Genomic DNA, 22,324 nt, shown 5'->3' on the forward strand with positions numbered 1-22,324 from the left:
AGACTGAGCATTTTGAGCATTGAACAGCATGTGATAAAATTTTCACCTAAAAGACTGAAAATTTCTGTACCATTTAAAACTTGCTTCGCAAGCCTCTGCTTCATAGTTTTAGTACACTTTGGAGTTCTCAGTGGCTCTTATAGCTATGGGTGTGTAAGCATTCCAAACCTACTGTGGATCTTCAGAAGCAAGCTGCATTGTTAATACTAGCAAATGCAGATTATCTGAATAGAATAAACGCCTGGATGTAAAAGACTTTGCAAAGAAGGTCGAGTTATGCTGGACCATGGAATATACCTTAAATCAGTTCAGATGCTGATCTTGTACAGTATGTTATCCCTAATAATTACTATAAGTTTATGCTTCATAGAAGAAATGTTATAATGTTCCTAATAATTATGTAGCTGGTATAGAAATAAATTGAATAGGTGTTTGGATTTGCTGGCAAGTATGAGTGTTGATACCTTTACATTTTCCTAATCCTGTTTTATGTAACTACGAATTATACAGTCCAAAATGCTTTTAAAATTGTTCTTAAATTGTTCTTGATCCACTGTTTCAAATGAAAAAAATTTAGTACCTTCAAGGCAACTCTAGTCAGGAAAAGGGAAATAATGTACCAGAGAATCCTGTCAGTTCCTTAAGAATGACACATAATCCAATGTGTAAATCCTACTAATACCATGCTGTGAATGACACTGAATGACAGCAAATTCCCTAGATTACTCTACTACATTTAAAAAAGAATCCTGGGCTTAAATGTAAACATTTCCTTTACTTACTATTGAAATGGAGTTCCTTTTAGTATAAGACAGGGGTGTCCAATTTGATCCATTTATTTAATGGGTCACTGCCTTATTTCATATTTATCTCTTGTAAATATTCATTTTCTTGTTTACATTTTGTTTGGTTTGAGGGTTTTTTTTATTATCATGTTTACTTAAAATCTGCTTTTATAACGTTAAAAGTTTCAGCAACTTTTTAACCATATTGCAGGACTGATAATGGAAGTCAGAGGCTCCAACATGCAAAATATATGTACATCATATTTAATATACACTATGTTGACTTCAAGTTTAAGAAGCAAGTTGTCATTAAAGCTCAACTTTAATCTAAAAGCATTATCAGATTGTGAGTGGCATGGATTAATGTATCTAACTCCATGGACAAAACAGGCTTCATAGTCACAGAAAATGTGCTCTGGGTTGATACAGGTGTCCCTGTCTTATGGCATGAGAAGTGCGTGTCTCAAACTGTCTTTAATTTCTTGTCTGTTAGAAGTTCTTCAGATTTCAAGGCAAAGATTCTCAAATTTAATTTGTTTGGATAGTGTTAACCTTAGCTCCAAATGATTCATTGGACAAAAGTTTTCAGATTTTGGTAAAATAGAAGATGCATGTGCTGGATTGATTGTTGCCCTTTCAAACATTACTATACATCTGCTGAAAATGATCTTGTATTTCTTACAGGAATGACACATTCCCTGAAAAGTAGATCATGTTTAGGATGGTGTCGTGCTTAAAATGATGTTAGACAGTAGTGATATGCATTATTTGGACAAGAAATACTGCATCATAAACTGTAATAATGTAGATTAACTTATTCACTGTTGTGATATAAACATTAAATATTCATTTTTTATGCTAATATCAGTTTTCAACTGTATTTACTAGTAGTTTGGGATAATTTTCATCTCCATTTGCTTGGACCAGAGACAGACATTTGCCATAGGCCAGTGGTGTGAGTGTTCACAGCAGAGTTAGGAAAACTAAATTAAAGTTCCTGATTCAAATAATAAGTAACGATTGTGTAACAGAGTAGAATGAACATGCAGACCTTGCAGACAAACAGATGTGTAACAAATAACTGAGTTTATCATCAACTTCATCTCCTAAAGGAAATGGCACACAGGCTCTCAATCTAATTGTTCAAGTTTATGGGAGGTAGTAAATCTTACAAATAGGGGTTCAATGTATACAGCATTGATTTATTTGAGCAGGATTGTCTGCCTCATTGTGCTGATAAGTGTCTTCACACTTCTGTGGAGCTTTTTCTGATATTCTCTGGTGTAAGTTTACTATGACATCTCAATATGATTTTCCCTGGGGAACATGTCACTCAAATAAGCATTGGGCAGCCAGCATCAACATCATTAACAAAGTCATGAAACTCCTTTGTAGAATTTGGCTTATAATTTATCAACGGAAACTCAGGAACCCCAAAGTTACATTGACATCCAATTTTCTTTGGATGTTCTGACAGATATGAACACCTTTCAGGGCAAAATCCTGAACAACAGGTTCATGTGGCATACTTTGGATGACATTCTTTATCATTTGACATTCACAGGTTGTCTAGCCATGTAATTGTTTTACTTGTGTTGAGTATGTGTGTTTGCAGCTATGCATTGCTTGTGGAGGTTGAAAACAATGTTAAAATTGTGGCTTTCTCTCTACAAGCTTTTCCTTTCAGTTCTTCTGGAAAATGCAGTAAATATTGATAAAGGTCAGAAGCATGGATTGAGTCAGAATTTTCCAACAAATTATCTTTTTGTCTGAATTTCACAGTTGTTTTCTCTAGTTTGTCTTTATTAGATGATTGACTTTATGATGTATGGCTATAACTACAGGATTCCCAGCAAGATGACTGGTTCAGAAAGAGAAGCTAGGAAGAAGTATTAAGTTGAAAAGCTTTAATAAAGTAGTGGTTTTCAAAACTTGAACTCCCTGATTATTTTTAGATCTGATTATGTTTGTCATAATCAGATCTAAAAGCCCTTCATCTCCTATCAGCTGATGGCTATGCTATAACTTTCGGCTTTAGGCTTCTGGTAGGAACATGGTACATATTTCTATGATGAATGAAACTCTTAACAGCCTTATAAAATAGTAGCAGTACTCATTGTGTTTAACAGTGCTGGTAATTAGTTTCTCAGGCACTGATCTTGACAGTTCAGCTGTCACAAATTGGTAGATGTATCTGTAAATACATAGGTCCTATAAAAAAAATTATATCTGCAAGAAGCGGAAGTTAAAATTGGCACACTTCTGAGCAAATGAAATGTTCTGAAGAACAAGAATTCACAGGAAAAATCCCTCTGGAAAAGGTTTTCCTTATGTTCCATTTAACAACTTGATCTGCATAGTCTGCTTTTTAGAGTCTGAAAAGTTTGTGCCTCGATAGAGAACACTATGGAGTTCTGTGTGGAAGTGAAACTTGCCCCTCCTCCTTGCACCTACCTCTACTGTGTAAAAGAGGAATCTTTGTCTCTTTCTTTTTGAATAAGATGAATAAATTGATGTTATTGTACTGGCATGTTTCCCACTCCTTTTAGGAATTCTTAGTGTTAATGCAGAATGGAAAACGTAGGGCATTTGAAAAGTCTAAGGCCTTGAAGTGAAATCAGATAGAGTTTTTGAAGGGAAAAGTAGTGGGAGAAGGAATTGAAATGTCAGTCCACCAGTGGTGAAGTAATAAAAGAATATGTTACATTTCCCATTTTGTAAATAAATATTTAATCATCATCTACAAATGCTGTAAGCCGGTTTGACCAAAACCTTCCAAGTATCTTTGCCATATACTTACTGCATAGGACAGCTGTCGAAGGCTTAGACAGTAAACTTTCTTTACAGATTTGAGACACAGTATATACCACATGCCGCTATACTGATCTTTGAAGTCTGTTGAACCATATTGATTTATGTCAGTTGACAAAATGGTCAATTTTTTTTTGGCAATAACAAAAGCTAAGAAACATCTGTATGTATTTCAGAGCAAGCATCTAAGTTAGAATTTAAAAGATACCATAGCTATAGGTATGTACCTGTACTGCTGCAGACAATTTTATATGCAGAAGGTAATTTGTCACTTCAGACTGGCATTGCAGGGGGAGAGTTTTCAATCTACTATATTTAGCTTTCATAAGCTGAATATTATCCAGTCGTTCTCCATACTACAGGTCAGCTGGAAGTGCAGCTTAATTCTTTCCTCTCCTGTGTCTCAGCTTTGAAGATTTAGTGACTGTAGAATAATTTTCATCAGTTGTGATATTTATGATGGCTGCATATTTAATGAATGTCCTGTTCTCTTCTAGCTCCATGTTCATTAGTTTAGTGGAACAAAACAAAAATAAAACTATACAGACCTCTCCCATTACATTTTATTTCTTGGTGTGATTTTGAGGCTTTAGGATAAAACGGAAGTAATAGAAATAAATCATGTAAGACACCTAGCCCTAGGCATTTTCAGTGAAATAAATTCTTTCCAAGAATATTTTGACTTGTTATACGAAAATTTGCTTTTGGCAGGAAGAAGCCACATTTCAGAGATCCTGGACTATGTTTAATTTCTACAGGTCATGCCTTCAGCTAACAACACTGCTTCCACATATGTGAGCATAGTATCAGTGATTTTAAAAGTTGAGATGATAAAATAAGATGAAAACAGTTTCTACTTGATATTATTTATGACTCTTCTGAACAAACTGACACTATTCCATTTGAAGGCAACAGGAGTGTCTGACGGCTGCTACTGAAGAGCACATTTAGTTTGAATAATCCAAAGGTCACTTAATATTGACTTTTATATTGAACGTGTTCTACTGAATTTTACTGCATTTCTCTTTAGAAAATGTATTAAAAATATTTTTAAAGTGATACATTTAATTGAAAAGAAAATATTTAGATGTAATGTTCCAGTGAGATATCCTGAAAACAAGTACATCTAGCATGTGCATGAAGTACTGGTAGATATGATGTATTTAATCATCATGAGCCTGGGAACTTGAGAGACTGTCATTGTTTTACAGATGAGGTAGAAGCAGAACAAGAACAGAGAAAACAGAACTTAGGATCTGAAGAAAATCTGAGAGAGAAGAGGAGGCATTTTGACACCATAGGATCTGTGTCAAGAATTTATGACTATCAGTGAGCAGCAATATTGTGCAGCAGAAAATAAAGTCAGTCTTTGATAAGCAATATGGAATTATTTGAAAAGTAGGAGGGGATCTGAGCAGAGAGGGAAATATGGGATAATGAGACCACAGATAATCCTGAAGACTGTCAGGCAATATAAACTTACTGGAATGAAATGTCATATCAGAGTGATCTACGAGAAATAATATAACTAATACTACAGGTAATAGAGCAGTTATGTTACAGGCATTTATGAAAATACATTCAGGCAAGGTAGTTGTTTACGTCTGTCCTCTGAATCTCACCAGTCCTGATTCTGCATTTTAAAAAGCCACATATCTCTTATCTTCTTTATATCAGTTCTTTATTTGGTCAAGATGCTCTGAAATGTTTATGTAAATAATGAAAGATTTCTGCCTAACAGCCCTTCAGACTCCCTATACTTTCTGTTCTAGTTGGCAACGTGGGACTCTGAGAAAGGACTGAATGGTAGCCTACAAGAACGACGTCTGGGCAACGACTTACAAGGACTGACACTCAAAGTGGTGACTGTCTTGGTATGATCCCATTTGAATTCAGGAAACAAAATGCTCAAAATAAAAAGGATCTCACTGAGTATTTTGGGCACTTCCCTCAGTATTTTTCCTATCATTTTCAGTTCTTGATTTTTGGATGATCAGTTATATAAGTAAGTAAAATAGATTATAGTCTTTTATTATTTTACATGAAGCTGAGCACTGTCAGAGATACAGAGCATTTGTTTGTTTGCTTATGCTATTTTTTCTGCTTTGTAATTCCTACTGGGCATGGAACCAACACAGGGCTTGAGTGTTCAGGAGTGCATTCCAGGTACTGTACTCTAACTCAGATATGCAGTTTCCATCATTTCATGGATTTTAAGACAGGATGGGCCAATTGTGATAATCTAATCTTGGCTCTTGTACACTGCAGGCTGTAAAATTTAATAAAGTGTTTCCTCCATCAAGCTCATAAATTCCCATTGAGCTAAACTATAACTTTTAGAAAGGCATAGTCTTTCCAAAAAATCATTATGTTTTTGGGACTTCTGTCAGAATCCAGAGTGGTAGCAGAGCTCCTCCTGTCAGCTAAGTGCTAAATTAGGGGAAAATTAGGGCTTGAATGCCTTCCTAATTCCTGCTTGAAATATTTTAGTTTGCAGACTGCAGAATGTGGTGTCTTTTTGTGGTTTTTATTTCTCTTTTTCTGAATCATGGTACAAATAGGAAGTACTGCATAAGATCATTAAGGCACTCCCCCAAGCCCGCAGTTTTTGTTCCTCAATCTGATGACAGGTAAGGTTATGCTGTAGCTTATGTGCAAGGTGAACAAATCCCTTCCACAAGAATGTCAATACCAGGTTGAAGAGGTGACAAACTGCAGTGGCTGTGCCACTGGCAGCCCTGGTGTTCCCCCACAGGAGAGTGGGATGCCCATGCCTGACAGAAAACATGCCACAAAATGCTGCATTTCCTTGGTCTCAAAAGGCATTTAATTTAATATACTCCAAAAATCAGTACCCGTGAAGGTTATTATTTGAATTTTCAACATTTTTGACATTCACAAAATGCAGTGTTTTTAGCTCTTGTTTCAGTATGTCTCCTGGACAAAAGATTAATAATTGTCTGTAGAAGCTGTTTTTCTAACTCTGATCTGGTCTGAGATAGTTGGACAGTAGTAATGTTCCTACCTAGGACTCAAGTGCTTAAGTTAATATCTATATTCTAGGCAGCTAGTTAGGACACTAAGGTAGGTGTCTGTGCCCTCTTTGTAGTCAGTAAGAAGAGGCAGGTACTTCAGAGAGCAATTCATCCTATGGGCACCAGGAAACTGTTAGAGGGGGTTGAATTGTCTTCTGCAGTCTCTGCCTCTTCTCAAAAACTGTGGAAAACCCAAAGCCATGTGCAGGACTTAGGTGCTGAGGCAGTGGTGTCTGGATGGGATGCCTCATAGTGGCTTACAGTTTTTGCCTCAGAAGGTTATGAGTGTCTGAAACTCTGTGCCAAGTTTTCCAGAATTAACTCAGGAAACATCCTTTTGTTAGAGAAACAAAATAAAAAACTTGTTTCAAATATCAGTTAAGATATTGTTTTGTTCTCAGGAAGAACCTTTTGTGATGGTGGCGGAGAACATACTTGGGCAACCAAAACGGTATAAAGGATTTTCCATTGATGTCCTGGATGCACTTGCCAAGAATCTGGGCTTCAAATATGAGATATATCAAGCTCCTGATGGAAAATATGGACATCAGCTCCAAAACAGCTCCTGGAATGGCATGATTGGAGAACTCATTAACAAGGTACACAGAGAAGAAGCAACCTTTTGGTTTTTTTTTAAGAAAAAGAAAAAGAAAAAGAAAAAGAAAAAGAAAAAGAAAAAGAAAAAGAAAAAGAAAAAGAAAAAGAAAAAGAAAAAGAAAAAGAAAAAGAAAAAGAAAAAGAAAAAAGATGACTCTTTGTAAGGAGGTTGTTTAAATCCTCCCCTTCCTCCATTCTAAATTACAAGAGAATGAATTAGGATGAAAACACCAGTACAGAATGCTTCTGATTTATGGGTGGTTTGAGTGTGATATAAACTGTGCAATTTAAGACCCTGAGACCCTGTACACAGAATAGGAACTAGAGAGTCTGTTCTATTTACTCCAACATATGTTCTCAACATAAATTATATCAGTTTAAATCTGTGTGTTTACATAGCTGTAGGAATAAGAAGAGAGAACGTGTATGTGTGTGTGAGTGAATGACTATAGAAAATAGAGGAAAAAATCTTATATTCTTCTTAAAATATGAATTATTATTATTATTATTTTAATTTTGTCATTATGTCTTTTCCACTTGTTTGTAGGTGTGACTTTAGTTGGGTCACTTTGTAGCAATGTTTTTGATAATGATCAAGTGTTTGACTCTAAAACAGGAAAAGTGTCCCTAGTAATATATCACAAATAAGTGTTTTGAAGGATCGGAGTCCAAAATAATCTCAAGATTATTCATTCATTTAAAACAGAGAGGACCAAATTTATTTTCTTAATTACAGTCTTGCACATCAGGAGTAAGTTAATTAAACTCCATTGAAGTAAATGGGGAAAGTTTGTAGCTTAGAATCTCCCAGAGAAAGAAATTAGAATGTATTTTGTTAATGTTCTCACTATGTGATATGGGACAAATGTTAATCAAGAAAGAGAATCAAAGGAATTAATATTCCATGTTGCTGCCCTTTGTAGAAAAGGTTGCTCTTCTGCAGTGAGTTATTACTGAAAGTGAAAGCTTTCTCATTATCTAGTAAGTAGGCCACTCAGTATCTGGTAAGTAGATGCTTAGGAAGAAATAGAAGCAATTAAAGCAATAGCAAGCATATGTTTGGTAATGGAACGTTCTTGATTGGTGCTAGGAAATATAAAGAATTTTTAACTTATTTTGCTTTGACATAAGCTGTTTGAATTTCACTGATTTGAAAATGTAATAAGAAATCTTGTCAAATTTCTTTGGGAATTGCTTTCCTTGAAACAATAAGTATCTGTTAATGGTATATAAAGTATCTGTTTTAATAGTAGTTCAGCTACTAGCTTTTCCACTGACTCCAAAGGATTTCAAAGATGACCTCCCTCACTTAACATTTGCTTTACTTTCACAGCAAGATGTAGAGATAGGAAACAAAAGATACATTGTAATTTTTTAAGAGAAATGTTTTTATTGAGGTGGAAAAATATTCAAAATCTAATTGCAGCTATGCAAAAGCTTTGATAATCTTATTTATTAACCCTTGTTTTATCTTTCATTGAGTTTGCATACTCTAAGGACCCTCGACGTGTAAAACCTACTCACTTTAAATGTTGAAGTCAAAGTGGTTTCAGGAGCTAAGTTGCCTTTGGTGCATTCTTCCAGTTACTAGTTTTTGCAATCACTTTATTCTGTGTAAAAAACAAGCAAAATCTTTCCCACAGTTGTCATATAAAATCCCTTTATGACTATGAGAAGTTGGCAACTCTGCAGGTAGAACAACAAACATTAACTCTTCGCACCTTGCTATCAAATACACAAGCTAAATAAATCATGTTTGCTTCTGATTGTGTGCAGTGCATCAAGTTAATATGGTTTGGAGTTTTAGGCATCTTTTGGAAAACAAGTGAGGGATAAAGGTTAAATAAGCTGCACTTATTCCAGAGAGGAGTCAGGGTGACACTTTTGATTCTAGGGTACGCTGACAGGTTATGTTTCACTACTCTGCTTTAGACCAATGCAATTAACCAATGTTCAAATGATGAAACTGATTCTGGTTTTATTTTTAGGCAATTTATTTAAATATGTCTAAATGTGCTAAGTTATAGAAAAAAAGGCATGGAATTGCTTAGTTCTTGAAAAGTTTCTCCTTAAGGCTCATGCTGGCTAAATTCTTGGTGAAAGGAAGAGATCTGATCTGTTGCATTTGTCTTGCAGAGAGCAGACCTAGCCATCTCAGCCATCACTATAACACCGGAACGAGAAAGTGTTGTGGACTTCAGCAAGCGATACATGGACTATTCCGTGGGGATCTTAATCAAAAAGCCTGAAGAGAAAATCAACATCTTCTCTCTCTTTGCTCCTTTTGATTTTGCGGTGTGGGCTTGCATTGCTGCAGCCATCCCTATAGTTGGTGTCTTGATATTTGTCCTGAACCGGATCCAGGCAGTCAGGGCACAGAACGCTTCCCAGCCGAGCCCCTCTGCTTCCTCCACCCTCCACAGTGCCATCTGGGTCGTGTACGGTGCCTTTGTTCAACAAGGTACTTACTCTTCTAAACACCACTGATGGACGTTCAGAAATGTTCTGCCTTGGGTAAAGCAGGCTGGGATATGTTAGCTTTGGCCAGAACAGTCTAAAGATGAAAGAGAAGGCTTGTACGAAGAGGTAATACGTTTTATCAGCCCAGCTGATAAACAAAGGGAAGAGGTAGGTTAGTTGTAGGGGGTTATGTTCTGCTTTTCTGTCTCTCAGTAAGTACAGAAAAAGTACTCCTAGCAAGCTTTACCACATTGGGAAAATTATCACACAATAAATAAACTACAGAGCTGATTGGTGTGGAATTAGAACACTTCTCCAACTCTGAAACTAGCACCCTGTCTAATTGTTTAAATTTATTTTTAGAAATTTATATGTTTTTGAACTGAGGTGAGACAGTTTATCTTTCGGTTCTTTGAACTGAACAGGAAAATGATTTGTAGTCATGTAACTAACTTTACATTCAGGAGTCTCTAGGCATAGGACTAATCCCATTGAATTCAGTAGGATTGCTACCATTAACAGTTACTTTTGTAAACAACTGTTAGCAAAATCTGCCCACACAGTTTTTGTCCCACACAGGTTTTGTTGAATCCTAACTTATGGGTATGATTTTAACTTTTTTCTACATTTTTTTTCATTGTAATTGCAAGCTTATAAAGCTTCAGCTGGAAAATCCTTACTATTGCTATGAAACTCGGTCCCCCATCTCATTAAGGTGGCAACCCTTATGGGTTTAAGTACAGTAAGATACAATCAGCACAACCATACGCTGAAGTGACTTGCACCAGCTGTATGGTAAGATTCGGTCTCCAACAACATTCAAACATAACTGTGCTTCAAGCCTGCTAGAAGGAAATCTTCACATTGTTTGAAATGTTGTAAAGAGTAATAAGTAATTACACTAATGTTTCAGTCTTTGCAGATGTAAATATAGCACAGATAGCACATAAACCATTGGATAGTTTTGTGGGTTTTTTCCAGATCTAAAGTGGTCATTGAAAACAGAATATTAGTGTATTCTGAACAGTGTAATGATTTAATTCCTGCATATTAATTGTGCTTCACTACTAAACTTCATTTATGTAGAATATTTTTCATGTACTGTAAATTTTATCCTCAATAATTCCCAAGGGAAATATTTTGAAAGAGGATTTTCTAGAACAGCATCCAGGGCAAGAGATTGACTGGAGAAAATGTTTTTAAATTATCAGTCTTAATGGAAGCAGTGTTTTTCCCACAGTGAAAGGGTGGTCTGGAAGGGAAGCAGAAATGCAGTGGGGTAGCTCCAACAAAGTTTAGTGTAACAGGGCACATAGAAAGTGATTGTAAGTGGAAGCTGCTGAGAGACCTTCATTTTCTCTGTTTATTTGTAGGGGGCGAAACTACTGTCAATTCTGTGGCTATGCGCATTGTAATGGGAAGCTGGTGGCTCTTCACCCTTATCGTGTGCTCTTCCTACACAGCAAATTTAGCAGCATTTCTCACAGTATCAAGGATGGATAATCCCATAAGGTAAGGGCGTCTTCTTAACATAAAGCTGGAAACCTGGATTTCACAGAAAGGTATTATCCATTTGAACACTCATTCTTGCAAGAAGGAGATAACTCTAATAAAATACTCTTAAAATACTCTGCTTATTTGCAGTGGCTGATTTTCTCTTCTCCCTCCCCTTCACCTTCACTCCAACAATTCCTAAGCAGTTTTGATAGGTGCATGGAGGGGACAATGGCACTTTAATTGTGTATTTTTCCAGAAGAGAGGTCTTTCATGTTTATATGTATATATATATATTGCTTAACTAGAGCTCTCACTGCTTCAGCTGTGTTTATTTCATTGTTGAACATCAGAGGGAACTTCCACCTCTAGGGAACTATATAACATTTCACTTCTTACCTTCAATGTGTAATTTTATGTTCTCAATATGTTGATATATGCTGTTGTTTATACTGTTAATTGCATATAAGGTAATATAGGCAGTCTTTTAAAATATAAATGCCCAAAATATAAGTGGCCAGATTCAGTGGCATTATTTGCAGAAAAAGCTTATTCTCAAGGAGGAAAAGATAACCAAACATGAATCCAGGATAATAGATATAATATAGCAGTTGTTTTAATAAATTTATATATAATTCTCTACAGTTGTGTGGACAATATTGTGATGACAAATTATAACTTCTGTAGCAAACCAAATTTATCTTGCACCTCTCACTTCTTTCCCCTGTCATTTTCCTACTGATCCATACTCAATGAGAATATTTTCATTAAACCAGGCCTCCGAGCAGCTCCAGAGAGCTGTTGGTTGTTTGGTGGCAAGTTGTATGTGTGTATGTAATTTGCTTTTCTTCAGAAAATTTAAAGGCTAAAGAACATTTTCATTTTTTCTCTCAAAACACGGATAAAATTTCCACCTTCACACTGGCATGGAGTACTGGGAGTGCCATTGATCTTCCACAGTCTGTGCTAACAGGATTAGAGACTGATATCTCATGTTTGATCTGATAGTGATGGAGTGGAGAGCTGCCCAGAGGACAGGCAGTGTGACACAGGCTCTCCTTCTAGAAAATGTTGATCTAAGGTTGTTAAGTGCTAGAGTGTGACACAGTTACTCTGTTGGTCTCATTTGGGGTTGCACTGGGAAAACTGGAACTATAATGTTTGTGCTCTGCTCCTGAAACAGAGGTATTGGCACTTAGGTGAGGCTGGCACTTAAAAAAGTTTCTTTTGCCTTCTCTGTGGTATCTACACAGAAGGACATAAATAAAAACAATTCTCATAAATGTGACTTTAGCCGTATTTACAATTTTTAACTTGCTGTTGCATGCTTTGCAGTTAATGTAATGCTTTATATGGATATAGTGTTGAAACAACAATAAAACCACCCCAAAGCCGCAACAACCTTTGTTTTTAAATTAATTTTCTGTTAGTTTTGGCAAAATAAGTGGGGTTTAACAGTAACAGAAATAAGAACTGCAAGTAATTTCTGGAAAGAACATGAGAAGCTAAATAGAATAAAACTACCACAGAGTATCTGGGAAGCCTGGCTGTGATGAGACTAATGTTAAGCTCGATGAGTAAACTGCTCTTGAAACCCAAGACAGAAATAGTTACCCAGAATGCATTAATAATGAACTTCTCAAAAATTTCTGGGAGTTCTAGTTCCTTCATGACAGAAGAATTTGTTCATGCAGTCTACTAAGCACCTCCTAAAACTCAGCAAAATGCAGAGGAGGACAAAACTTGGGGTGAAGTGCAGTGAGGAATCTGCAAAAAAGACACTGATTTAAGAACAGAATTATGTAGTATCGGAGGATGCCTTTGAGGATGTGCTATTGCAACGTTTATAAGGGATTTTGATTCCCCTTCTTATTAAAGTGAAAGGACATTGATGAGAATCTTGAGGAGAAGATAAGTTACTGCAAAAAGGAGGTGCTCAGTGTTGTTTTGGGACATTAGAGCCCAGAACACCCTTTTACTCTTAGAGATGTTAGAATGCCTTTCTATACCTAACAGTAGCTGCTACTTTCCAGATTCCTGATATCACAACCCCTTGTATAAGGTAAGCATACAGAAGGAAGAAAGCCCTCTACTGTGATCTGCAAATACCAGCAGAATAATTCAAGTGCCAAAACATAAATGTCCAAAGTAATTTTAAGTTACCATAAGGTTTACTACCTGCACTCCAGCTACTTGGCTATAGGGGCAGGGGTCTCTCCCGGGGTGTCTAAAGTGCCCTGGATGTTTTTGCTTAAGCACCCAAATAATTCCTAAGGTAATCTGAAATGGTAGCTGTCAGAAAGCTCTTTGATTTAGTCACTGCTTGGCATAACTAAGACAGTTAAGGGACTTGCTTGTTTTGGCTTGCCTATGGATATGGGGGGCGGGGGGGGCGCGCAGAAAGAGAGATCTGGACCAACCTCTCTCATCAAAAACTGCTAGTGATTTAGGAGAGAAGAGATGGGGTAAAGAAATAAGTTCTCCAGAAACTCTGTTCAGCCTTCATCCATTTCTAAGCTATGATGAAGATATTTTCATTTCCCTGACCTTTAGGAGAAATATCTTATGAAATGTTGTGTCAGTTTTCAAACAAATAGTTTTCCTGAGAAAGTAATTACTGCCTTATATGAATGCATCATGGCCTGGTGTCTCAGCTCCCAGTACTACTTGGCTTCAGCATTGTATGATATGGAGTGGCTATTTTTGCCTTTCTAAATCTACCACTCAGCTTGCCCACATTGTATCTTTCATGGACCCAGAAAGGAATACTTATGTGAAATCCATTTTTCCCACCCAAAGAGGCAGAATGATTTGTAGCTGAAAATTTGCTCACCAGCTGAGAAGTATGAAATCCGTCTGTGTATACTTCCATTGTTAAGAAACCAACCCCCAATCCTCTCAGTAAATGTGTGCTGTTATCTCTCCCTCCATAGGGAAGTCCTCTGGTGTTCAGTACTGCTGCTGCTAAACTGCCAGCAGGAGAGAAAACGGTATTATGGTGCTGCAGAAGCTGCAACATAGTAGAGATTTTCATTACAAGACTGATTTTCTCCTCAGGCCCCTTCCAAAATGCTTAATAAAAGTTGTTTCAGCATCAAATTTGGCATGTGTGATCTGTGACTAGTGGAATAAGAGTGTGTTTGATTGAACAACCAGGTGTCAATCAATCTAGTTATCATTATCTCCACAATTTCACTGCAAAACAAGTGTGTCATAGAAATCATAAATTATATTTATTAAAAGGGGCTTGGTGAGACATTCGCTGAAGCAAAGTTGAACTGTTGGAAGGCAGATTTTTAGAATTAGCACATCAGCTGAAAGTCTGCTGATGAGGGAATAATTTTTTTTTTTTTTAAATCTGCTATTGCCAAATTTCATAAGGCTTTTCTACCCTGCTGTGAGTTTCAGGGACTGCCTGTGGCTCACAGAAAGGTGAAATACCCAGAGTAAGAGGCACAGCAGAAAGCAGCTTTGGTATGCTGCCTGTGTTTCTGTATTTCGTGAGAGACTTTCTAAATCCCAAACAGGTTCCCAAGTGCTGTGCTGTCCAGGTAGGTGCCCAGATCCCGTGCAAGAAATGTACCTATCTTGGAAAGAACACAAATCCTTCTCCTTGGATTTTCCCAAATCCTCAATTGCTCCATCACAGGTGTGATAATGGGGTGAGGCACTGGTTTTCTGGTCTGGCGTGTCTGTGTGTGCTGCCTTTCTCCTCCTATGTCCCGTGTGCCCACCATTTGTCTCGGTGTGACAGGGGTGGTGGGAAGGGTCAGAACGTGGAGTTTGAGACTCACATCAAAACTTCTGGCCCTTCAGGAGGTCTAGGATAACAGAAATAGTGTGAACCTTCCTCAGCTGTCCTTCTTTTTCTAGTTGCTAGCAGCTGGTACTTCTGCACCCCTTTGCTCTTTTAATCCTGTTTCTCTGAGCCCTCTGTCCAAATTACCTGTTGTGTTCTTCTCATCTTCTCTCTTTCTCAATCTCACAGTAAGAGGACAAAGGCAATGTAGTTATCTCAAGATTTCTGCATTCATGGAGATTCACAGGCAGGGCAGTGAACCATCAAGCAGATTTCCCAATGTCATGTGGGCAGAGGAGCAAGATGTTAACTGGTTCCAAAAGAGAAAGCATGTTTTGTGAGTGTGCTGGTGTCTACTTTGGGGCTCGACCTAGGAAGCCACGTTTCATGTTCTAATTTTGTAAAGGAGCCATTTTTGATTTTTGTTTTTAAATAGAAATCTAGGTAATGTTTAGAGCCGGTGCTAATCCTTGATAAACTTGATTAAACCCAAATGATTTGCATTTATTATTCTAATATTTGCCTTCAGAACTGTATGCAGCTGAGAAGTCTTCTAATGAGTCAATCTGCCAAGTAAGGGCTGAATTATTATATATGAGTTTGTTCTTTCTTTTGTTTTATTACATTTTCACACAGCTCTTGGATTTACTGTCTGACCTTCCATTTGTAATTATGAGTTTAATTAGCAGTCACTTAACTTCCAGCTTAATTTCTTGTTAACAAGCAGACTACATGCGGTTCAGTAGCTGCACAGATATTTTGAAACTCAGGTTTAGGAGAGCTTGTTTGACAAGTGGTTAAGAATCACGCAGGAAAATTAGGACATAAAAAAGTAGTCTGTTTGCAAATTCAAAAGAGTTTACATTTAAGATTTTATCAAATTGATCTTTAATATTTGCATATGCTATGGATGTTTTGAAAGACATCTGTATATATACATTCATGGACTGCATACAAACGCACATTATATCTGCTTTTAAGTTCACAGCTGTTGTTTCATGATTTAGGATTTCCTTATTTGCATTTTAATCCCCAATTTCCTGTTTTAGTGGCAGTTTAAGGTTTACTGTAGCTTAGTTGGGGTGATAGTCTAGCACTTGGAAGACTTGGGTTCAAATTCTTTTTCTACTACAAGCTTTGCCTGATCTTGGCAAGCTCAGCCTCCTCTCTGTCTCAGTTCCCTTTCTGTACAGAACAACATTTTTTTCATATCTTATATGGCACGTTTTCAGTTTAGCTGCTTTAAAGATGAATAGCCAGAAATGACCGTATTATAACAGCTCTGCAGGTATCAAAAAAAAAAATTTCTAGGTTGCATACAAAACAGAAAAAATCTCAAAATATTTTAAAAGAAAATGTGGAAGGTATTTTGAGGATGCCAGCTAGAGGGAAACAAACAAAGGTTTCATCTGCTGCAGTTAAGTGGATTTGATAGGGTTGGTAGCAAGAACCTCACAGGAATTCCGCTGTATTTGCAGTGATTTTGCCTTGAAATTCCTTGCATTTGAAAACAGCCTTTCTATTGTTAATATCATACATGCCTTTCTAAATATTTCATTGGGTTTTCTTTTATTATGTTTAATTTGTACTATGTTTTGCATTGTCTGGGCAGCACCTCAGGCACATTGGCAGGAGGCATGTATGAATGAGCATGATAAAAAATAATTATCGTGAGTATTATTTAAGGCCTGTGAGCAAAAGTTTCAATTAAATAACTAGATTAAGTTCATCCATAAAAATAAAGGCTAAAAAAGAATGTAAGAAAGATGTAAGTGAATGAAAAAGGACAACAGCTCAAAACTTTTAGATCAAATGGAAGAAATTTCATGGGAAAGGCTGTGAAGCAGGGCAGCAGCGCTCAAGGGCAGAGCTTGCCAGCCACTTGCCTTCAGGCAACATTCAGGGCAAGACATGGTGTTGTTGCCGTGCTAGAACCCCCATCGTCCATGTTTTCATTTCACTTTCATTGACAGTGTTACCTAGTGGGTGCTTCAATGAAACCCGAGACTTCACAGACTCTGGAGCCATTTAAAAAGCTTTCTGAATGCTGGCATATGCCATTCATCCATGGTTTAAAATGGATCCTAATTACTCCTGTAATTGAGCAAGCAGGCAAGCATATAAGTGCAAATATTTCCCAAGGATATTTTTCTGGGAAAAATGAGAATGCACAGCTGAAAATCAAGCTTGCATTCCATCTCTTCAGTTACCATTGTAAAAATGTGGCATATATTGGAGATCAGTGGCAAACCAAGAGATCTGTGATTCCACACCCTCTTCAACTCTAATTTTATGACACCTTACATCATAGCATTTCTTCATTTGTTCTTGTTACTGGGAAGTTCTGTGACTTGAATGGGTTGAGACATTAACATTCAGATGCAAGTACAATTTAGAGAAGAAAATGATTTGGATATGACGTTAGCAAAATCTACCATCTGTGCAGGTAATAAAATGATTTTTTAATTATTTTTTTCTTTTGCTTTGGAAGGGTGAAAATCTAGCAAGAACAGCAACCTTCATGGTAGCCCATCAAAATGTACAAAGATTGGCTCAGATCTGTTTGATATGCAGTCTCTTCTTCTCAGCTCAGACTGTTGCCCTTTAAGTCAGATTTTCTCATATTAATATAGATTATTCACTGACTATCCATAGAGTAGAGTATCTCATTGGCCCCTGACTTCAACATTCTTTGTTGTAGTAAGTGGTTTGTTTTTATTACAAGGATAGTATCTATGGGTTTTATTTTGGGTTTTATTTTCTATTTGACTCCTAAGAGATAAACAATGCAAAAAGCAGTAACAGAAGATTTTTTACTCAATAGGATATTTACATTCCCATTGTTTTTCTCTGAAGAAGTTTATTATGAATTGATAATAAAATCTAATACAGCAGGATAATAAAAAGGCAAAATAATGATTACTATAGCAATTCAAATAAAGTTGGTCTTAAAGTTCAGACATTTCCTAACTGTAAAGACTGCCTCAACCCATCATTTTTTAAGGACAAAAACAAGAGTAAGAAGAAAAATTTCATGGTGAATTCTGTTTTGGAAATGGATTCTGGGTGAGGAACAACCATTAAAACAGACTTGCCAGTGTTCTCAAGTATCTCAGTTTCACTCCTGCAAAAACATTAATATTCTTTTCCACTATATCATATAGATATTTATTTGACCTACAATGCAAAACTACCTAACCCTTTCTGCATGTTAATATATTCTTCCATGTGTTTGTTTGTTGGCTATGTTTGCTATTCTTTTGGACAGACAGATACTGTTACACGCCCCTGTGGTATATATCTTTGTCAGAAGAGTATTTAAACTAAGAACCTCAATACAGGAACGTCATGACACTTGCTAGTGAAAGTGCCTGGAAAAAAACAAAACAAAACAAAACAAAAGCCCTGTAAATTTGTTTGCATTTTATACCATTTATCTGTGCTGGTCAGAGTCATTACTGTAACAGTGAGGCCTATTATAAAAGTCATGTAAGTTGTTCTATTATGGGGTAATATAGGAAGGTCTCTCTGAAAACATCCCTGTAGCCACAACAAGCAAGTAAACTGCATTTGCAAAATTACCAGTAGGTAGTAAGCACTTTACCTTAGTAAGTTAATTCCTGTGAAACAGTGAGATGAAGTTGAAGGCAGGTGTACCTACTTGTAAGGAGGGAAAGTTGTACCTGTTTTCTTACTTGCTGTCAGTTCAGACAAGACATACATGAGAATCCAACTCTGCTCATCTGTTGCACATTTTGGGAAATGCTTTGTTTGCTCTTGTAAAAAAAAGTCATCTCACCTTACAATTCCTCACCAACATCTCCACATGAGCAGTAATTCCATCTTTTTTGTACCATGGTCACCCAGCACCAGAATTTCTTGCCCACCTGGCAGAAAAAGTAATTTTCCCACCTTCTGTTCATTACCATATATTTGATGTCAGCAGGTTGACTTGAGTACAGGGAAAATGCCCTGAATTTCTTTAATTTGGATGGAGGAAGGAGAGGGGGAAGAAAAGAATTTTCCAGTAGGGGAAAAGAGAGAATGCTTGCCCAGCCATCCTCCCCGAGTACTGGTTGGTTGGTTAATACTGACCAGAGTCACTGTGCTGTGGATAGTCGTGCTCCACTTAAATGAACCATCTTTCACATTGCAAAGTTTGAATTAATAGCCTGCAATAAAAATTAAGTAATAGTCATACCTCCTGTAGCCTAAAAGGTCAGTTCATGCAACCAATTCAAAAGCTGATCTCTTGGAGCAAAGTTCAGAGGCCATTCATTCAGAGACTGAAGATTGAGCATGCCTTTAACGTCATTGACATTATGAGGAGGATTTATTTTTGTTTTTTCTGATGTTTTTTTCTCCCATGCATTTGTAGTTTGTATGCTTATTTACTCAAATAGTTGCACTACTATCTTATGATCACTCAGAAAAAAAAAATGCTTTTGGTTTTCTATGTCTTGAAAGAGCTCTTGTTGACACTATAACACCTTCTTATAATTTCTTCTAATAGTTCCTCATGTTAAGATAGTTTGCATCTGTTTTTGGTAGTCTTTTTCAGGAATTACCAGCCCTTCTGTAGTCCTTAATTCTTTAAATAAACTTCCTAAGAGGCTTTCTCCTCCAGTCCCTGAAGTCTATTGAGGTCTGGTCTTTTGAAACCCGTTATTTTTATGCTGTTACTCTTGGGTGTTTGGGTTCTTTTTTTTCCTTCAGGCTAGTGAGTTCCATCATCTTGCAAACACTTCTAATCTGGTTACTTTCCTCTTTGACATTTTCATTCAAATCTAAAATATCCATTTCTCTTATAAATGTTTCCATGATAGAAGATTGTTCTTTCTCACACCTTAAAGTCTTAACACCCTATATGACATATAGGATAGTATTTAATCTTCTGAAATAAAAGTTGTTCCAATACATTCTAAAATGCTTATAGACTGTCTTGCCGTGAGGTGGAAAACTCTGAACTTGCCATTTAAAGAAAATGCTTTAAAAATTTAATATCCTCATAAGGAGATTTAGAAGCTATTCCTGATGATGTAAAAAAAAAAAAGAAAAAAAAAAAAAAAAGAAAAAAACCCAGCAAAATACACTTTCAATAGATGAAGTTTATGGGTGTTTAGGGGTTAAAGGAGCTGGGGGTTCTTAGTTTCCCTGGAAACTAAGATGCTACTGTTTATTACCATGAGTGCTTTCCTATTAGTTCTTAGTTCCTGTGTTGCAAAAGATTTTATAGAGGGAAAGAAAACTTTTCTGGAAATAGTACTGTGTTGCTAAGGGAAGAATTGCACGTGTTCTTTCCACTTCCTGGGCTCCTCTGCCTTACTGAGCAATGTTCTCTTCTTCTCTGTGTGCCCCCCATATAATATAATACAGGAGCATTTCCAGACTCATCTGCAGATGAAGGAGAGAATGGTGTTGCCTTGGAAAAGCTATTTTGATACAGCTGTCAAAGTTCCATTAAAAGAAATGTAATCACATGCACTAAAGTTGTTTGCCTTCTAAATCATTAAAACCAACCTAGGATGATAAGTCACTGATTTAATTTAATTGATTTATGAATAGTCATATCTATCTAAAAAATAATAGAAAATCATCAGTCAGAATGAGGTGGATGTTGACTACTGTGTTTCTCTCATACAGCAGTAATGCAATTTCCAAGCTCATATTTCAAGGTACGTAGTTAAACTACCCAATAAACTAATTAATCACAATATAAGGAACAGCCAGTTGGTTTTGATGCAGCACTGTCAGTGTTTCTTATATGAGGTTTGATATTTAGGCAAGGCTTGTGTTCAGGGTGAGGAGAGAGAGGCAAAAAGTTAAGGTTCCTTTTTCTGTTTACCACATAGTACATCAGGATGAGGAGGGAAGAACACCATACACCAAGTGCTCGCAATCTGAGTCCTCTGACAAACAGGCAAGTGGGCCTCCAGACTTTAAAATATGCATATGTAATGCATATACTTTAGACATCAATAATAACTGATGAATACTATATGTGCTTACAGTATTGATTAAGAGACCTCTGTTTTGATTTCTGAGGAGTAGCCAGCACATGTTCTAGCAATCAGGATGCCTCTTCAGATTCCTTCTGTTCTCTCCTCTTCTTTCTTCCAACATCAGTAGCTTCTGCTTTACTCCTTGTGGTAAGGGAAGGGTGTGAAGCTGTTTTCCAGCATCACTTTGTACCTCTGAGAGTTCTGAGCCACATGAATTCATCCAGGCCCTCCAACCAGCTAGGAGACTGCTGACACTAGTGCAGGCATCATCCCAGAGCTTTCTGCACTAAGATCCTCTTTCTCACAGCATATGACAGCTCCTGATAAATAAAAAATTAATAAAGAGTTGAGTAGGACTTTATCCCAAACTGTGATTTCATGGACTTTAATGGAACTACTCACAGTATAACAATATCCTAATAGTCATGGTGTAAAGTACCTCTTGCCCTAAGTAAGGACTTTATAAGCCAGCACCAAGATGCCAAGCTTATCTGTTCCCCACTCTATTTAATTAAAAAGCTACTCTCTGTCATCTGAGTGCAAAACAGAACGGCAGTGACATCAGTACTTATAATGGCAGTTGAGAAGGAAGAAAGCAATTTCTTCCCTCTCAATCTTAATCATTAATCTTCATTAGGATTTTTAGCTTCCAGATGTGTTTGGTAGAATACATGAGCATAGCAAACAATTTAAAGTGCATCTGCATAAATAATAGAGGCAGTTTGTTATTTTCGTTATAGGTAAAAGCATGTGTCAGTCACCAGATGTGTCTGATTCACACAATATGATTTTCATGCCAACTTTATGATATGTTTGATTTAGGTGAAGTGACTAAAACCTGCTGTTGGGACTGAGTTGCTGTTAAACACCAGCTGCAATTTTAATTTTAATTAATAATTTAAGGAGTAGAATACCTTGCTTTAATTAACATGTTAACCCTTCAAGCTACTCAGAGAAAGGTCATAATGGCAGTGGTTTAAAAATAAAACAAAAAAATATTCAGAGGTAGTCAAAATTATGCATTTATTTCCCCCAAACATGATAAAAGCTCTTGAGGTGTTTTCACCTTTTCTTCTTGTGTGTGAATTTCCTCCTCACTGTCGAATGGAATATAGAGTGTGGATAAAGAACCCAGATTTTTTAACAAAACTGATTATTCTGTGTATGCAGTATAAACACAAACTGCTTATAGGTGCTCTGAATCCTTTTCCAGGCTTTTAACTGAATATGCAAACATCTTACGGATGTGCTGTTCTGCCAAAACTTTTCTTGATTCATTTTGAAAATCTGCCCATCATGTAGCAATTTAAATGTGGATCTGAGCATACAAATTAAAGCTCC

The 22,324-nt window shown here is 36.7% G+C and overlaps 1 protein-coding gene across 1 annotated transcript in view; it reads left to right on the plus strand.

Moving 5' to 3' along the window:
- Window positions 1-5,368: 5,368 nt before the first annotated feature.
- GRID1 (glutamate ionotropic receptor delta type subunit 1) overlaps window positions 5,369-22,324 on the plus strand; it is a gene marked incomplete at its 5' end in the record, with an annotated part of 55,085 nt that continues 38,129 nt past the window's right edge. The window contains 4 exons of the mRNA XM_029083872.1: window positions 5,369-5,470; window positions 7,033-7,230; window positions 9,365-9,689; window positions 11,062-11,200. Of these exons, the coding sequence (XP_028939705.1) occupies window positions 5,369-5,470; window positions 7,033-7,230; window positions 9,365-9,689; window positions 11,062-11,200 (764 nt within the window). The remainder of the gene's footprint in view (window positions 5,471-7,032; window positions 7,231-9,364; window positions 9,690-11,061; window positions 11,201-22,324) is intronic.

The sequence above is a fragment of the Antrostomus carolinensis genome, unplaced genomic scaffold, assembly GCF_000700745.2.
Source record: "Antrostomus carolinensis isolate BGI_N321 unplaced genomic scaffold, ASM70074v2 scaffold902, whole genome shotgun sequence".
Lineage (NCBI taxonomy): Eukaryota > Metazoa > Chordata > Aves > Caprimulgiformes > Caprimulgidae > Antrostomus > Antrostomus carolinensis.